General features: G+C 39.3%; 1 protein-coding gene across 4 annotated transcripts in view; it reads left to right on the forward strand.

The window, feature by feature from the left end:
* ank2a (ankyrin 2a, neuronal) overlaps positions 1-18,715 on the forward strand; it is a 142,455-nt gene that overhangs the window by 28,845 nt on the left and 94,895 nt on the right. Inside the window, exons 3-38 of one of the 4 annotated variants that reach the window (XM_067584552.1) lie at positions 1,933-2,031; positions 3,140-3,238; positions 3,346-3,444; positions 3,606-3,791; positions 5,406-5,504; positions 5,962-6,060; positions 6,182-6,280; positions 6,611-6,808; positions 7,335-7,433; positions 7,576-7,674; positions 7,830-7,928; positions 8,148-8,345; positions 8,457-8,555; positions 8,828-8,926; positions 9,261-9,458; positions 9,823-9,921; positions 10,441-10,539; positions 10,683-10,781; positions 10,890-10,988; positions 11,117-11,189; positions 11,400-11,450; positions 11,964-12,090; positions 12,302-12,380; positions 12,516-12,619; positions 12,991-13,026; positions 14,072-14,296; positions 14,423-14,521; positions 15,107-15,261; positions 15,896-16,107; positions 16,214-16,421; positions 16,662-16,758; positions 16,953-17,181; positions 17,441-17,566; positions 17,681-17,803; positions 17,904-17,936; positions 18,031-18,052. In XM_067584552.1, coding sequence (XP_067440653.1) covers positions 1,933-2,031; positions 3,140-3,238; positions 3,346-3,444; positions 3,606-3,791; positions 5,406-5,504; positions 5,962-6,060; positions 6,182-6,280; positions 6,611-6,808; positions 7,335-7,433; positions 7,576-7,674; positions 7,830-7,928; positions 8,148-8,345; positions 8,457-8,555; positions 8,828-8,926; positions 9,261-9,458; positions 9,823-9,921; positions 10,441-10,539; positions 10,683-10,781; positions 10,890-10,988; positions 11,117-11,189; positions 11,400-11,450; positions 11,964-12,090; positions 12,302-12,380; positions 12,516-12,619; positions 12,991-13,026; positions 14,072-14,296; positions 14,423-14,521; positions 15,107-15,261; positions 15,896-16,107; positions 16,214-16,421; positions 16,662-16,758; positions 16,953-17,181; positions 17,441-17,566; positions 17,681-17,803; positions 17,904-17,936; positions 18,031-18,052 — 4,264 coding nt within the window. The remainder of the gene's footprint in view (positions 1-1,932; positions 2,032-3,139; positions 3,239-3,345; positions 3,445-3,605; positions 3,792-5,405; positions 5,505-5,961; positions 6,061-6,181; positions 6,281-6,610; positions 6,809-7,334; positions 7,434-7,575; positions 7,675-7,829; positions 7,929-8,147; positions 8,346-8,456; positions 8,556-8,827; positions 8,927-9,260; positions 9,459-9,822; positions 9,922-10,440; positions 10,540-10,682; positions 10,782-10,889; positions 10,989-11,116; positions 11,190-11,399; positions 11,451-11,963; positions 12,091-12,301; positions 12,381-12,515; positions 12,620-12,990; positions 13,027-14,071; positions 14,297-14,422; positions 14,522-15,106; positions 15,262-15,895; positions 16,108-16,213; positions 16,422-16,661; positions 16,759-16,952; positions 17,182-17,440; positions 17,567-17,680; positions 17,804-17,903; positions 17,937-18,030; positions 18,053-18,715) is intronic. The other 3 variants (XM_067584553.1, XM_067584556.1, XM_067584554.1) reach the window with 3 other exon arrangements.

The raw sequence follows: 18,715 nt of genomic DNA on the forward strand, positions 1-18,715 counted from the left end.
TACATTTTTTTAAATGGTTACTGTGTTCAAGCTGAGAGGTTTAAATGGCAAGTTGAAGTTTCCTGTGTTTTCAAACATCAGCTGTAACGCAGGTGTAAGAAGAGATAAGAAGAAATATTCCTTTAGATGATTTGCTGTCTGTAGCAGGACCCTATCAAACAGCCTTCTTTGCAAAGTTAGCTTTCTAGTAGGAGGCTTATTATGGCTTTCAATAAAAGGAAAATACAAGAACAGAATTCTCCATTGCAAGCTCATTAGGAACTTACATAAAGACATACCTTTTAAGTATATGATATTAGGACATGGACAGAACAGGAGGGTGACTATCATTTGTACCCTTTTAAAGTCATATCGCATATCTTTGACAGTCGCTCACTTGACTAGACACTCACTTACATACTTTGGCCTCTGAGGAATGTCCTCTTTTTTTTTTTGAAAGGTTGACATTTTCAGTAGCTTCTAAATATGAGTATCCATGTTTGTGTGTGTGTCCTACATACCCTCTATGACTGTGCAGAAACATGACACCCCTTTGGCTGTTTGGCATTTGGCAACTCAGCATGTGTGTGTGTGTGTGTGTGTGTGTGTGTGTGTGTGTGTGTGTGTATGTGTATGTGTGTGCATGCATACTGTACGTGCGCGAGGGAAGGAAGGGGGCAATGATACGAGTGTTTGCAACACAACGGCTCCTCTTTACATCAGTGCCAGGGGAGTCTCCAGAGCCAGGAGGCACAGTCCATCTCTGTAACCCATCTGATAGAGCCTGCACAGAAGAAGAAGATAGATCCAGACCTTTGGATCTAAACCAGGAGGGAAGCAAAGGACCATTCTTGATAGCTGGAGCGTCATCACATTTGGAGCACAATTTAAGAAGGCAAAAGATAGAAACAAGCAAAGAAAGATTTACGAAGGAGCAGAAAGCACTGAAAGGAGAAAAGACAGAGAGAGGTTGACGTTTGGTTTGACAAAAGGAGCGGAGAATCTGAAGGATAGGAACAAAGTCACGATTTGAAGTGCTCTTCTAGATTGCGGATTTCAGAGGGACACGCTGCACAATGGAGGAAGAGGAGGATGAGGTGAATCATTTTTCTGTGTGTTTACATATGTCTGTCTTGGAGGAATTATGTGCATGCATGAGCGTGTTGTATAAATACATCAGTTGAGTTGTGATCGCCTGCCATATGGTGAAACATTTACATGACTCTCCTCCTCCTCGGCTGCTGCTCACCTGTAGCTCTGGTTGATGGATCAGAGGCCTTTGATGTAATGCTCACACCAAGCCTGACTGAGGGGAAAATCAGCCATGTCTTTTTGCATTTGAGTTCCTGAATGCTGAACATTTGTAGAAATGCACATCTTTTAGAACTGTAAATTATCCCACTGAAAGAATATCTTCTATTAACATGTGATATGTGCTAATTTTAAAGTCTGAAGTGCATATTTTACCCTTAAGAACATTTTCAAATATTTTTTCTTATCCTAATATTGTTTGAGAAAATATTCCTGCTGCATGTGACATTTTTTTGATGTTGCAATATTGACCACTGGCCTGTATGTTCATTATGCTGACAATAAAAAAACGCTGTACAGTGTAATGCGACACCTTAATGTACTGCCTCATCACGTGCTATATACAATTTGAATCGATACTTCTCTGGCATAGTTTCAACAACAATTTAGCTTTACATTATAAGCTTCACATGGGTTATTGCAAGGATATTGCATTGCAGTGCAATTGATTCTGTAGTTGTTAATTTTCTGTGTCCACTCCCTGTATATTCTACCACTTATGATGTAATGCAGGTGTATGTAATGCCTGAGCTTTAAGGTCTGGCGCGTATCTGTAACATTATTCCATAAGTGCCACTCAGTCATCTCTTTGCTACATTATTTTCTCAAAATCTTACATTGATATTTTGTTTTCCTTTCCAGAACGGTCTGAATGCACTACATCTGGCAGCTAAGGAGGGACACAAGGATTTAGTAGAGGAACTGTTGGAGAGAGGAGCACCTGTTGATTCTTCTACCAAGGTACACACATATTGGCATTGTCATAATGCTCTTATCAATTTCCAGAAATGAACGTCGTGTATCAGAATTTTACTGTAATCTGCATAGCTATTGTAGCTACACAAGATCGGTTATCTTATATATATATATATATATATATATATGTATATATATGTATATATATGTATATGTATATGTATATGTGTATATATATATATATAATGTGTATATATATATATAATGTATATGTATATATATATCTTATCCTTTTTTACTTAATCCACACTGTGGGTCTAAGAATAGAGGATGATAAATCACATTTGAATGAAGCAGATGAGACATCTGGAGGGAGTGTGGATGAACGTGAATATATAGTAGAATCAGTTGTACAGTACCGTGTAAATCACTGTGTGGAATCTCACTCTCACTTAAACTATGAAACTTGATTCACAAGGGCCGTGATGGACATGAGGGTGATTTAAGAGGTAGAAAGTCATTTGAAAAGAGTTTAATTCTGCAACTTTGTACATTCACAATAACCAACTTCTATAAAAACCATTGGTGGGTGAAGATGTTTGTGATATTCCTGATGTTTCCAACAGAAATATCTCAAATTTGTTTTTGGATTCTTTCCGTTGGCTATCTTTCTTTAAAATTTACACAGAAATCATGACAACCCTTTACATGAGTTGCTCCAAGACTTTGGTTTCGAAACAGGTCACATTGGATTGCATCATGACAGGAATGAGAGTGAGTGTCGGGAAAACTGCTTGGCAAGCTGCTCGCTATGTGACTCTATGAATGTCTCATGTCATGCAGCCTTCACAGCTAGTGTTACTAAACAGCCAGCAAGGAATCTGTCACCTTGCTGCTCATGTCCTTGGATTGACATGAATTTGGCCTTTGGTATTAACCAGTCAGTAATCTTAACGTCCTAGAAATAAAAAACAGATACGAAATCTAAACATTTGTGTGTTATCAATTTTTTTCAAAAGTTTTCTGTGACCATCACACCTTTTATACTTGCATCTTTTTTAACCAACTCAGATTTTTTATGTGTTTATACCCACACAGGATAGACACATACATACTTAGCTGGTGGCTTTAACCCTTTTTTAAAATTTTGCAGAAAGGAAATACTGCCCTCCATATTGCCTCATTGGCTGGGCAAAGAGAAGTAGTCCGACTACTGGTGAAGAGAGGAGCGAATGTTAACGCTCAGTCACAGGTGAGAAGTCTTTCAGTGATCACTAGCTATTATATTATGTATTAAACTAGAAATGTGTATAAGTATATGACATTTAGTAACTCTTTATGTATGTGTTGTTTCTACAGAATGGCTTCACTCCACTATATATGGCAGCCCAAGAGAATCACTTGGAGGTGGTGCGATACCTTTTGGAAAATGACGGGAACCAAAGCATTGCAACAGAGGTAAGTTTGTGTGTAAAAGTACCTGTGCATGTCTTGAATTGTACAAATTATTAACCTAGATTCTGATTTAACTTACATTCACATCTTTCACTGTTTTTCTCTGAATTGGTTTCACTCTTTCACCCTTGCTTCTCTTATTTTCCTCTCCTCTGCTCCTCCAGGATGGCTTCACTCCCCTGGCAATCTCTCTTCAGCAGGGCCACAACTCGGTGGTCTCCCTACTGTTGGAGCACGACACCAAGGGCAAAGTGCGCCTCCCAGCCCTGCACATTGCAGCCCGTAAGGATGATACCAAGTCTGCCGCACTGCTGCTCCAGAACGACCACAACGCTGATGTCCAGTCTAAGGTGAGATTGAGGAGATTGAGGGAGGGACAGGAATGGTGGCTTGCCAGATGGGAGTAGAGGGGAGGATGCAATTATAAAATGAAAGAGGGAAGGAGGAATTGAGGGAAGCATGCGGCAAGATGAAAGTTTTCACCAAGAGGCAGCAGGAAGACGAAAAGAGAAGAAGTGTTTGACTAAATGGATCATTTTTCATGTTGACAGTTTTATTGATTTTATCGATTTTAGGATGTCCATTTAGAAATATAATGCATATAATATTAATGACAGGGCATTTCTTTGAGTGTTTTGTTGTTTGCTTCCTTGTCTTTGCTTTTTGTTTTTTATGTGTTTTATCTTGTAAACTTACCCTGTGTATTATGTGATGTGAAAAGCCCTTTCCCTAACAACCCAACACCCTATTCCCCCATTCTCTCTATGCGTCCTAACCAGATGATGGTCAATAGAACCACAGAGGTATATGACTCATCACCACTTCATTTAATTCCTTTTTCTCACTTCTGACCATCTCTTTCAGCTTTTTTTGTCCGGATCTTTCCCTTATTTAGTGGGGTTTTTGAGGAATCCTGCATGTCAGAATTATGTACCATTAAAATGAATGCATGCATTTGACAATGCTGTACTATACACTCCTGCATGGCTGACAGTTAAACACATTGTGTTATATTAATGTAATGTGAGAGAGAATGTTAGTTTATTGCATTTTACCTACTGTATCAATTATCTGTTATATATTTCTTTCTTTATTTTACATTTTTAAATTAATGAATCATTCTTTAAAGCTTAAAGTTATTTTATACTTAACTGAGACACTGGCAGCACTCCATTACAGCAGCCGTCAGTTTCCACTTCTTATTATTTATTGCTCTTTTTCTCTACATGACCTATAGCATGTGTACTTCTAAGCACGTTGATATTGTTTTTTCTCTCTGAAACACGTTGTCAATCTTTAAGTTAACTCTGTTTTTTAATTAAATTGCACCATGTCTATCAGAATGGGAAGGTAAGGAGTGAACCCATCTACAACTGTGTACTGTAGATATTTATATATACTGTATATCTTATATATAAATGTCCATTTGTCCGTCAGCAGATACACATAGTGAGAAGTTGCTTTGTGTATTTCAGTTTTGGTTTTTAATGTTGTTTTTGTTGAAGTTTGTTTTAGTAACTGCTTTGATTTTTTTTTTTTCACAATTTCATTTTTTTCATTTTTTCAGCTAGCATGGTAGAATTACAGAGTTTTTGCATGCATTATGTATTGCATGTGCTATTTTGGGTTATGCTCATTTTTTATGCTTTGTCTTACATCGTTCTGTCTGGTTTCTTTTGTTCAGCATGCTGCCTCATGGTAATGCTGCTTCAGTAGGATCAGGTTTCTTTCCTGTATCTGCTACTGAAAAATCGAATCTCTCTTTCTTTCTTTTTTCTTTCTAACTTTCTTTCTCTCTGTTCTTTTCTTCTATCTCACTTTGCTCTTCCTTTGCAACTGTTCTCCCTCTTTCTCACCTGCTGATTCCACCATTGTTCTGCTCCTTCCTCTTTTTGTGATTTGATCTCTTTTTCTTTCCCTCTCACTCTCTCCTTCCCTCCTCTCTCTTTGTCTGTCTCAAACAGAGTGGGTTCACCCCTCTACACATTGCGGCTCACTATGGTAACGTGAATGTCTCCACCCTGTTGCTGAACAGAGGAGCTGCTGTGGACTTCACAGCCAGGGTAGCGCCCCATTTCCACTTCTCTTAGCACATCAAGACACTGTACTGCAGTCTGATGTGCGTTTTCACTTAGAGGCTTACAAAAAATGTATTTCAAATGATCTAGAAATCATCTAAGCCTCTAAAAGCTGCATTTACCTATAGTCTGTCAAAAGTTATATTTCTTACATGCTTTCACCTGCATTGACTTTCTGAGGCTGGTTTCTTTAAGTATTTATAGTTTTTATAAAACCAATTCTAGGGCTATCCATTTGGTGTGGGTTCCCTGGACTGCTTCCATATATTTTACATGTTTATGAGATGAATTAATTTAAAATGGTGTTCTCACAAGCCACAAATCTTTAAGGCCAACAAGCCAGTCTCAGAAAGGATAAGGTCCTCATTCAAATTGTTACTTTGTCGCATGAATTGTACAGAATTAATGGTAGTTAACTCCGTTTCCCCGTCTGCCCTGTCAGAACGGGATAACACCTCTCCATGTGGCCTCCAAGAGAGGCAACACCAACATGGTGGCCCTGCTGTTGGACCGAGGAGCTCAGATAGATGCTAAAACCAGGGTGAGTCTGCACAACAACAACAATAGGGTATAGTAGCTAGTTTTCAATTACTTTGTTAAAACAGAGAAATTGGATTTATGTCCACACTTGCAAGTATTTGTGTCTGTGCATTGTCTCCCAGGATGGACTGACTCCCCTGCATTGTGCAGCCAGGAGTGGACATGACCCAGCAGTAGAGCTGCTGCTGGAGAGAGGAGCTCCCATCTTAGCTAGAACTAAGGTATTGGACACCTCTGCCTGTACTGGCCCAACAGATTTTTACTCTCACTAAGTAAAGTTGTCAAGTTTTTAATCATATCCAGGATAAAGTTGTTGTGCTACAATCAAAAAACTACAAACTATCTGTTTCTTCCTTTTTTTGCTTTTCATTTCTGCTACCTCTTTTCTTCCAGCCCATCCTCACAAAAAAAATGATAGTATAGGTTCATAATTCAGGCTGGCAAAAACAACCTATATAGGGGGGGTAAGAGGATGTGTTGCTTTCTTCACTGTACCGCTTTTTTGTCACTTTTTCATCCATCCATGTATCATCATTTTTGTCCCCCAACAGAACGGACTGTCCCCACTGCACATGTCAGCCCAGGGAGACCACGTTGAGTGCGTGAAATTCCTGCTACAGAAAATGGCACCTGTTGATGATGTCACACTGGACTACCTCACAGCGCTGCACGTTGCAGCTCACTGTGGCCACTACAGAGTCACCAAGCTACTGCTGGACAAGAAGGCTAATCCCAATGTTAGAGCGCTGGTACGTACAGAAAATAACAACTGTACAAGCACCAAAGTATTGACCCACACATACATGTATAGAAGTAAAATCAAACATATACATATTTTCAGATAAGAGGAGAGACATAAGAAATACACACATGCAGTTAACATGGGCAGAAGTTAATAGGGTTTGTGAATGAGTGCTGTTTTATTTTTTATATTTTTATGAAGAAAATAATAATAAATTATTATTATTATTATTGAAAAATCCCACAACAGCTATCAAAATGACCAAATGGAAGAATAAAAGATGAGTTGACAGCATACAAAAACAGCAATATTGTCTTCTGTGAGACCGCGGGTCATGTGACACCAGTAATGGTCTTGTAAATCTAGTGATTAGGTACCGATATACAATGTATTTCTCCATTCTTACATAAAATACCTCTGAGAAGAGTAAAGTTACCTTGAAGATAAAGCGGCAATAATAAAATGAAAGCCAATTCACTCCCACAGCTGTATATCATACATAGAGAATATATCTCTCTCATTCTCTCTACCAGAATGGTTTCACTCCTCTACACATCGCTTGTAAGAAGAACAGGGTGAAGGTGATGGAACTGTTGGTAAAATATGGAGCATCCATCCAGGCCATTACTGAGGTGAGACACGTGTGGAAATATCACAGGAATATAGTGAACTTTTCTGTGTTTCTTTTAAATGTATTGTCTTTGTTGTAACTTTGCATTTTATAATGATTGTCCTTGTCCTTGTATTTCTCTCTGTCTCTCTCTCTCATTCTAGTCTGGTCTCACCCCCATCCATGTAGCCGCCTTCATGGGTCACCTCAACATTGTCCTACTTCTGCTGCAGAATGGAGCCTCACCCGATGTCCGTAACATTGTGAGTAGTACTTTGACTCAAATTGAAGTAATGTGTTCTCAGTGTTCATATCAGTTTTCTCAGTGCGACCACCTAGCAGCTATTCTTACAAACCACAAGTGTTTTATTCAGCACAGTGACATAATGCTTCTACATTTTCCGTCTTTGCTCATCAGCGTGGTGAGTCAGCTCTCCACATGGCAGCACGAGCAGGTCAGATGGAAGTGGTTCGCTGTTTGCTGAGGAATGGAGCGTTGGTGGATGTCATGGCCAGGGTGAGTCAGCATCACTGCATCATCAGTGTTCATGACTCTCTCCTTCTGTTTATCATAAATAAGCATATTTCATCCACTAGATTGCAAACACACACTTAATGGGGTCATATTGCCTGCCTCGAGATGTCTAATTTTCTACCTCTTTCCCTGCTACTTTTTTGCTCTCCTGTTTTCCCTGCCTGCTCAAACATGTGTAACATTTTCATCCCTCAACCACAGGAGGACCAGACTCCCCTCCACATTGCATCTCGTTTAGGGAAAACAGACATTGTCCAGCTGCTGCTACAGCACATGGCCCACCCGGATGCTGCCACCACCAACGGCTACACTCCCCTTCACATTTCAGCCAGGGAGGGCCAAGTAGAGACTGCTGCAGTGCTGCTGGAGGCCGGAGCCTCGCACTCACTGGCTACCAAGGTTAGCAGAGGATGGGACAGATTCTTTTATAAGCTTCTAGCTAAACACAAAAAACAGTTGGGACTTGCACGTTGGTTTGAAATAAACTTAGATTCTGTTTTCCCTCCACAGAAAGGATTCACTCCATTACATGTAGCAGCTAAGTATGGAAGCCTCGATGTAGCAACACTCCTCCTTCAGCGCAAAGCTCTCCCTGATGATGCTGGCAAGGTAAGCCGAGGATCAGAAATTTTGATGAAAGTTATTTCAGTGTAATGTGACGGTTGAGGTTATTTCATTTCTTGGTTATTAATCTCAATGAGATACTCAGTTCACTGAACCTTTGAGACCCTGACTGGAAATCATTTATGTCTCTGAAATTTTATAAAACAGAATTGAACTGTTTAGGAAAATAAATTCATCACAAAACAGAACTCAATAATAAAGGTACAGTCATCCAAAACAGAAATTACAGCCCTGTTATGAACTGTTTCCTCTTACAGAATGGTCTAACTCCACTACATGTGGCAGCTCATTATGACAACCAAGATGTGGCTCTCCTGCTGCTGGATAAAGGGGCATCGCCTCATGCTACAGCAAAGGTTAGACAAAGGATTTTAAAGATACTAAAATACTTGAAAAGCATTCTCAGACACTCACACTGTAATGATGCATAACTGAGATGCATTCTGCTATAACTGCAGCACTACTTTTTAGGTGAACCCTTTTACTCAGCTTACTGCAAATTTCTTCAACCTTATTGTGATCTTGTTGAGAGTTTTACATTACAGTAGTGAGTGTACACTAAGAGCTTGAGAGTGATGCTTTGATTTTAAGAGATAATACTGAAAATTGTTTAAAATTTAATATGTGAATTTTACCCCCAAAGAGTGATGTTATCACAGTATTTAACTCCTCACCTTTCATCCTGTCCAGAATGGCTACACTCCTCTCCACATTGCAGCCAAAAAGAACCAGACAAACATTGCATTATCGCTGCTGCAGTATGGAGCAGAGACAAACGTTCTGACCAAGCAGGGAGTCAGCCCTCTACACCTGGCAGCCCAGGAAGGACACGCTGAGATGGCCAGCCTGCTGCTGGGCAAAGGAGCTCACGTCAACACGGCAACCAAGGTCACACACAAACACAGACGTATTTTGATACTTAGATTTTTGTTCACATGTTAAACCAATTGCAGGTATATAGTGATTGATACAAACTCTGTCAGACACTTGTTTGGATATGCTGTAGTTTAGATGCTACATTGTAACAAAGGGTGCAGGTAGCACCTTTACTTCTCACATTCTCATAGGGGAAGAAGCATAGAATCCTATATTGTTATATACTGCGATGAAAATTATTTACATGCATTGCGACCATTCATATTACCATACACATGGTATATGGTTTGATAGTTCAAACAAATCAAGCATTTAACCTCTGTAATTGCACATACAGACACAAAACACTAAGGACTATTTGCTTTGTGTGTTACAGAGTGGACTGACTCCTCTGCACCTAACAGCACAAGAGGACAGGGTCAATGCGGCAGAAGTACTGGCCAAACATGACGCCAACTTGGACCAGCAAACTAAGGTAGAAAAACATAGACACACAAATTAGTCACTAGTCACAGGTTGTCATGCACCACACCAAACAGTATCATGGGATAGTGCACACAGGTTAATTATCAGGAATGTTACTGAAATGTAGATTATTTTTATGCATTTATTTACAACAGTAGTACGGTTTACCAGCCTTTTTAAATCTGAAGAATCTCACAGTTCCCATCTGTTACTCACACAAATTAACACACATACATATTGATCAAATCTGCCACCTACTGGCATTTGGGATGCATTGCAATGTTTACATTGTATGTCTACATTTCAGGAGGCTTAGTATCTATGACAGTTGGTTGCTAATGAACTCAGTGGTCACAAGTCAAAGTAGAGTTTACTTGGATCAATTATTATGTTTTGAAAGATAATTTATTTTAAACGTATTCCACCTCCTGATAATTTATTACAGCCAACAAGTGAAACAAACCAGGCAGTATTAGAAAATAATTGCTTTTTTTCTCTGTATCATTTCCTTATCCTCTCCACACATCAGCTTGGATATACGCCTCTGATAGTGGCCTGTCACTACGGAAATGCCAAGATGGTGAATTTCCTGTTACAGCAAGGTGCCAGCATCAACGCTAAAACCAAGGTAGAATTCAAATGTCAAGTGTACAAACTTGGATTAACTAAAACTACAAACTCAATGACAGGACATAATGCAGTTAAAAGTCACTTTTATATTAGTTCTTACAGTGACTATATGAAATCTCATCTCCTTGTTTTGCTATATAGAATGGATACACACCGCTTCACCAGGCAGCACAACAAGGGAACACACACATCATAAATGTTTTGCTGCAACATGGAGCCAAGCCCAATGCTACTACAGTTGTAAGAGAGAAAAAAAAAGATTTACTCTGCTTTCTTAAATCTGAAATGTTTTGTTAAAACATAAATGAGAACATGGAATCACAAATGCTATGTTCTTCTTTCTGTTAGAATGGAAACACTGCTCTGTCGATTGCCAAACGTCTGGGTTACATCTCTGTGGTGGACACACTGAAAGTTGTCAGTGAGGAGGTCATCACTACCACAACGGTAAACTCCATGTTTGATATCATTAGACTTAAGAGTTTAATATAGTTTTGCCCTGTATTTCCAGGAAGACCCAACTAACACTTCACTATTCTCTTTGTATTTTTCCACGACTGCGGGTTTCATGTTAGATGGTCACAGAGAAACACAAGCTTAATGTCCCAGAGACCATGACTGAGATGCTGGATGTGTCTGATGAAGAGGGTGAGTGCTTTAAACAGAGAAAGCAAGAGAGAAAGAGCTTACTGTTTTACTGGTTCATTTCAAGCTCATTATTTTACAGGCAAAGAGATATTTAGGTTCTCCTGTTCAGATAACCCACAGTTGACTTGTGGTGAAAACTGTTAGCTCTTGTTTGCTATTGCGGGTGATATAGATATGTGGGTGTAGTTCTTAAAGCTTTATGTTTCATAGCTCTGAGGCTTGAAGACGAGCCATTGTCTGAGATGTCTGTGGAGCTGGAAGGTACTGCAAAATGTCCGTCCTGCTCTGCCAGCTTGGTGTGGACTCTTGTTATTAATCTTTGTTTTAATGGCAGTGTGCAATGCAATGCATATTTTTGCTAAATCAATCTAGTTTTAGAATTTTCTCTTTAGCCTTTTACTTTCCACTTCTTCAAACCTACGGTGTCTGCGTTTAGGGAGTCAGTGCAGTTAAACATACCTGCATTGATGTAACCTTGTTATTTATCAGGTATAATCAGACCTGAGTGAAATGTGTGTCAGTTCATTGATGAAGACTAACTGCATGAAGCTTTTGGAAGGTGTGGGTTTGTGGATTATGCAATTATAGTGATTATTGTGTCATTTCAAATAGAAGATTGCACTAATTTTCCACGATTTCTACAAACAGGGAAATCACATGGACACATTTGAATAAATACAATATTAAAAATCTTACGGGCCAAGCAGACATACAGCAAGTTTCTCATGAGAAAATATATCTTTTTATCTCAAACATCACATGTCTGTTTATTAGGTGAGGACACTATGACAGGTGATGGAGGAGAGTACCTGAGAGCAGAGGATCTCAGAGAGCTTGGAGATGACTCTCTGCCAGGACACTACCTGGACAGCTTCAGCTACATGAGCCACAACCTGGACAGGTCACAAAGAGCACACACACACACACGCACACACACTTAACAAAAATAATCTACTTTTACACGTAGCTTCATAAATGACAGCACATGCGTGAAGAAGAAGATTACACATCACTCATACCTTCTTCATACCTAATGTACTGCTGTTTGCCTGCACATAGAAATATACAAAGACACAGAGAAACTCAGAAAATTCAACTTGCTCTTTCAACAGGCCCCAGCACACTCCCATTCACCAAAGTTTCCATCAGAAAGAAGGAGTTCTCATTGAAGACATGATTGCAAGCCATCAGGTGAGGACAAATTATATAAAGAGTGTACTGAGCTCTACTCAAATTGATTGGTTGTGACGTTTAGAATATTAGAGAATATTTTCTGAAGGGTTGTTGCATATACATCCAGGCCACTGATGATTGTTGCATCTTTAGGTGTCAGCACTTTCCAGAGAGCATGAAAAGGACTCGTTCCGTCTGAGCTGGGGTGCTGAGCACCTTGATAACGTGGTGCTATCGTCCAGTCTGCTACACTCTGGGTATAAACACACACTCACACACAAACTCATACACACCTTCACACTGTTTCCTGGTGTAAAATTAACGCTAAGGATATTGACTAATTCTTGAAATGGAAACTCCATCTTTCACATGCTTTTGTTCGTTATCAGTAGTGTGTGAGTCACCTCCAAACCAATTTTACTTTGCCTCACAGATTTTTTTTTTCACTCCTTCACTTCTGCCTTTTCCCCTCCCTTCTTTTATGTCTCTGGTCTGGTTTTTCTCACTTTTACTCATCCTTTATTCTCTCTCTCTCTCTTTGTTTATTCTCTTGTTGCCTCTTTGTGCACACGCTTGTCTTTTGTGTTTTGTGATTGTGATTGTGTGTGTCGTTGTACTCTGCTTCTAGCCGTTCCTCTCCGTGCCTAGACCATGACAACAGCAGGTGATACTCTTTATTTTGGCTCCTCTCTCCTTCCTCTCTCCTCATTTCCCTTACTTTTTCTCTCATCTGCTATTAAATGACATTCCCATACAGTCAATGATCCCACCTAACTATCTGCATGATTTCAGAATGCATGATTTTCCATTTCCAGGATTCATTTTTTTAGTATGTATGTTAACTCCAGATGTCCCAGTCAATTTGTTTTTATTTTAGATGCAGATTTGAGTCCTATTTGAGTGCAGATCTGCTGATACATAAACCTATAAAACATTTATTCTATTAATTCCTACATATTAAAACTATACAGTTCACAGTTCACAGACATTTAAGTTAGTAGAACTGATCCACTTTCTGAGTAGATATTCATCACAAAGAGCCTGAATAACAGCTTTCCTTTGATTACTTCCTGTATAATTTCTGTCGAGAAGGTATGACAGCATGAAAAAATGTTGGAAAATCTATTTGTTTCCACAATAGCAGCACTCAATAGGTGTGCTGCATCTGCAAAAGGTCATTAGCAAAGTGGCTGATCTATGAGTATATTTTGAGTGAAACAGCTGGCTGCACTTTATGGTTATAGCTCCAATATTGCAGTTTGATTATGGACATCTTAAAGTTAACATGTGTTGACATTTCAAATACAGAAAAGTTAAGTGTTACTGTAAGTACTTGCTTGCCTGAAGATATCCAATATTTTAGTCATTATTCATACTTATTTGCTCTTTGACACATAAGATCCTCCAGAGAGAATTGTGTTAAATGCCATCCTCTTTGCCTGCCTGGCTTGCAAATAAACTTTTCAGTGGAATGAAACTGAAAAGGATTGAAAACACTGAAAGAGAACAGGCTTGAATTAAAAATGATCTGTTGTCATATGCTTGTTGCTATATCAGTACTGAGTCACAGAAATCGGTCCCTCTTACTGTACTGTCGGTTGCTTTGTCTGCATGCAGGCTCATAGTCAATTGGCTGAACATCTGTGCCAGAAATACCGCATTTATTAACGACTAGTTTATTACATCTATTGCCTGGGCATTTCCCTCAGCTTTCTGGTCAGCTTCATGGTAGATGCCAGGGGCGGGGCCATGCGTGGTTGCCGTCACAACGGTCTGAGAATCATTGTGCCACCAAGAAAGTGTTCTGCACCTACGAGGGTGACTTGCAGGCTGGTGAAGAGACACCGTCTGGCCTCTATGCCCCCTATGGTTGAGGGTGAGGGGCTGGCTGGTCGCATCATAGAAGTGGGACCCACTGGAGCCCAGTTCCTGGGGTAAGTCTGTGTGTGTGTCTTTGCTTGTGTGTGTATGTGTTTGCTTATGTGTATGTGTGTTTACAATGTCGTGTGGTCTGTTCATACTTTCCTCTTAACTCCTCCTCTGTGCTGCGTATGGATCAGTAAGCTCCACCTGCCCACAGCTCCACCCCCTCTGAATGAGGGTGAGAGCCTGGTCAGTCGCATCCTACAGCTGGGTCCTCCAGGAACCAAGTTCCTCGGGTAGGACCATGAGTGGGGGACACCCTGCCACCTTGGAAGCCTGGTCACATGCTTATCCACATTCTCCCATCATGTCCACCTGAGATTATATATTTTTTTAAAGTTTCCCATGATATGCTACTTATAACCCCATTTTTTATTTTGTTTTTTCTTTATTTTGTTACTTTGTTTACCTATTTTGTTTATGTTGTATTTTGCTTCTTGGTACTATTAAAGTGAAAGCCAGCCTTAGTCTGAAACCACCTTACTTGGTGTCTTATGTTGTTGAGTTATCCCCATGTTTTCTCAAACTATAGTACCAATCCCCAAACTAGTTTCTAGCTTGATTCTGCTCCTTCTTGATGTGGAATGTAATTTGTGTGTGATGTGGAGTTTATGTTTTCAAATGACTTTTTTCGTGAATATTTTTTATTTTACAAAGCATGCCATACACCTAGTATTATATTATCTCAAATCTCAAAAATCTGAATCTTGTGTCGTTGTCTTTTGTGTTTGTCTCCTGTTTTCTTTTTTTATAATGTGATGCATAAATCAATCCATACATTTTAGTATCTGTATTTGATGGTACATTGTCATCCCTCTTAGGCCTGTGATTGTGGAGATCCCTCATTTTGCTGCTCTGAGGGGCACAGAGAGAGAGTTAGTGATCTTGAGGAGTGAAACAGGAGAAAGCTGGAGGGAGCACCACTGTGACTTCACAGAAGAGGAACTGAATCAGATACTTAATGGCATGGATGAAAGTAAGTGTAACTGGACTGTGATGCAGGAAAAGGGGTTATATTGTTGATAGGGGTTAATATCTCACAACACAGCATTTTTGATGCAACAAAAGACAAGAGGGGCTTAACACACAGAAACTTAGGCCATAATATGATCCAAGAGGAGTATACAAAAAGGTAACAGCATTACTTTTACTTATTGAATGATTGAATTTATGCCAATTGTGAAATCAGAATGCTCAGAGCAACACCGTGGGCCTTGATCAATCATTATAGATACCAATAATAAGTTCACAACAATTAACAGTGGGAGATTTATGTGATTTGAATGGCTGTCTTGAGAAGATTATTCTTCAATAAGCACGTAAGACAAAAAAAAAATAGACTGGAAGCATAAAAAAATGCAGAGGGTCACACGTGTGTCTCATAGTCAGTATGGATTGTTACATTTGATAAAATAGAAGCATGTGATGAACATAAACATGGATTGCCCTTTGCATCAAAACTAACAAACTGCGAGGTCATGGAGATGGAGTCATGGAAGAAGGGAGTAGTGGAAGTAATGAGTAAAACTCCATTCTCCGCACTTCACACAATTAACTGCTAATATAGGTTATTTATACTGAATATCTCTGAATATCTCTGAACTTCACAGAACTTGATTCCCCTGAGGAGCTTGAGAAGAAAAGAATATGCCGCATCATCACCCGAGACTTCCCACAGTATTTTGCTGTGGTGTCACGGATAAAGCAGGACAGTCATTTGATTGGTCCTGAGGGCGGGGTCCTCAGTAGCACCCTTGTGCCCCAAGTCCAGGCTGTCTTCCCTGAGGGAGCCCTCACCAAGAAGATCAGAGTTGGGTTACAGGTACATAAATGTATTCATCAGTCAGACTTGTATCATATGGAATCTTCAATGTTAAGGTAATCAATAAGGTTATCACACTTATATGTTTTTTTGTACCTTGTCTTAGGCTCAGCCCATAGATGTCGAGGTGGTGAAAAGGATTCTTGGTAACAAAGCCACATTCAGCCCAATTGTCACATTGGAACCAAGAAGGAGGAAGTTCCACAAACCGATCACCATGACAATCCCTATTCCCAAGACCTCCAACAGTGACAGGCAGAGCACAGTGTTTAGTGGGGAGACCCCCACCTTACGTTTGCTTTGCAGTATTACAGGTATGGTGAAGATCATCATTGACATCAGCAAACAATAAAAAACACATTAACATATCACAGCCTCTGTGGTGATATGTCAAATAGTCAAAATAAATACCTAAAATGTTGCCTCTGTAAGTGATCTAATAGTAGTCTGATATAATGTAACATGTCTAGAGAAATCATGTCATGATTTTTCTGTTCTATACATACAAAAAAATACAGTGAACCAGTTTGACAAATTGTTGGTCTGTGTTTCAGGTGGAACCACTCCTGCCCAATGGGAGGACATCACTGGCTCCACACCTCTTACCTTTGTTAACCAATGTGTTTCGTTCACCACAAATGTGTCAGCAAGGTAAATCCTTTCAAAGTTTTTAAATGTGGATTCAAATGTACTGTATTTCTCTTAAAAGTTTAACATTTTGATCAGACATCTTCCTCTCCATCATTTTAAATGATTTGACATTATACAATGACTACCTAGTGCACTGTGTAACTACTTGGTAACATCAATCAGTTACTGACTGAAAGTCACATTCATATTCTTAGGTTCTGGCTGATTGACTGCAGACAAATCCAGGAGTCTGTTAGTTTTGCATCTCAGCTGTACAGAGAGATCATCTGTGTCCCGTACATGGCCAAGTTTGTCATTTTTGCCAAGACCTTGGACCCCATTGAGGCCCGGCTGCGCTGTTTCTGCATGACTGATGACAAAATGGATAAGACCTTGGAGCAGCAAGAGAACTTCACTGAAGTTGCCCGTAGCCGAGATGTTGAGGTGCAGTGCGTGAACTGTGATGGGGGAATAAATGGGTTGGTGGGGGGGAATGTAAAGAAAGTGTTTAGCCACATGGGTCGAGGGGAAAATGAGAGGAGCAATGCTGAATCAGCCTGTAGCCAAAATACAGATGTATAAAGAAGGATAGAAGCAGACAGTGGAGAAAATGTAATGAAAAGTGAATGGGAGTTAAGGGGAGAAATTAGTGAGGTTAATGGTTTGTTTGAATTATGAAAGCAGCTGTCATGTCCTCACACAGGTGCTGGAGGGAAAACCTATTTTTGCTGACTGTTTTGGAAACCTGGTGCCTCTTACAAAGAGTGGACAGCATCATGTGTTCAGCTTCTTTGCCTTCAAAGAGAACAGACTAGCCCTCTTCATCAAAGTATGCCTACACATTGGATTAAAAGTTCTAAAATTTCTACTTATTCACTCAGAGATTCAGATATCTGAATACATGTTAGTAATGGACTGAATTGTTGTCTTTATTGATGAACAGATTAGAGACACAGCACAGGAGCCATGTGGTCGCCTGTCCTTCACCAAGGAACCACGCACGTACCGAAGTCTTAACCACAATGCTATATGCAACCTTAACATAACTCTCCCAACATACTCAAAGGTCAGTTTGAATGTAATTCAGTTTGTATTTTAATTGTAATTTATTTTTAGCTGCAATTACTGTATTATTTCTCTCTCTTTCTGTATTCCTCTTCTCATAGGAGTCTGATTCAGACCAAGATGCAGATGACGAGGTAAATAAAGTTTGCTTGATACAGTACTACAACAGAGAAAGAATAATTGTTGTAAAGTTGTATCTAACTGTATCTTTCTGACCTTCTCTTGCAGAGTGAGAAGAGTGACAAGAAATGTAAGATGAACTCCATTGTTTTATATAACTCATGTTTTTATGTATCTAGCATTTTGTATGTAACAGACTTTTCAGAAATAGATAAAAATGGCTTGAATGTCTGATGTAGATTCATGCATGTGAGATATTTTACAATATATTTTTGATGGTCAGTGTTGGTACTGAGGGCACCAATATATAATTTTTATATAATTATACTTACTGTATTTTCACAGTACAGCTATAAATTCAAGATACATCACTCGATTAACATAAAATTACTAATCATATCTGTATGTGCCAAGAGATGCATTGTCTGATATATGTTACGTTCCATTTGGATTAACCCTTCTCTCTTACTTTGCTCTACTAATGCTGTGTATGGTTACATGTTTGTTACTGGCAGCTATGCTATGGCTGATTTACTCCGCATTCCTTTTCTCTCTCAATCCCACTGACTTTCTCCTTCCCTCAACATTTTAATTTACTGTATCAGGAATGGCTATGACCCTTTGTTTTGTTTTATTATGAGTCATAAATAAAGGTCAAAATAATACTTTTTATTCAAATCCACTCAAAATTGTTTTGATATTGATGTTAGAATTCATCTTACCTTTAGAATAATTATATTTTGCTGTAATAATATATAAAAAGTATTCCTTTTGACCAGTCATCAGTTTTGCC

This window comes from Thunnus thynnus, chromosome 3, assembly GCF_963924715.1.
Source record: "Thunnus thynnus chromosome 3, fThuThy2.1, whole genome shotgun sequence".
NCBI classification, from domain to species: Eukaryota; Metazoa; Chordata; class Actinopteri; order Scombriformes; family Scombridae; genus Thunnus; species Thunnus thynnus.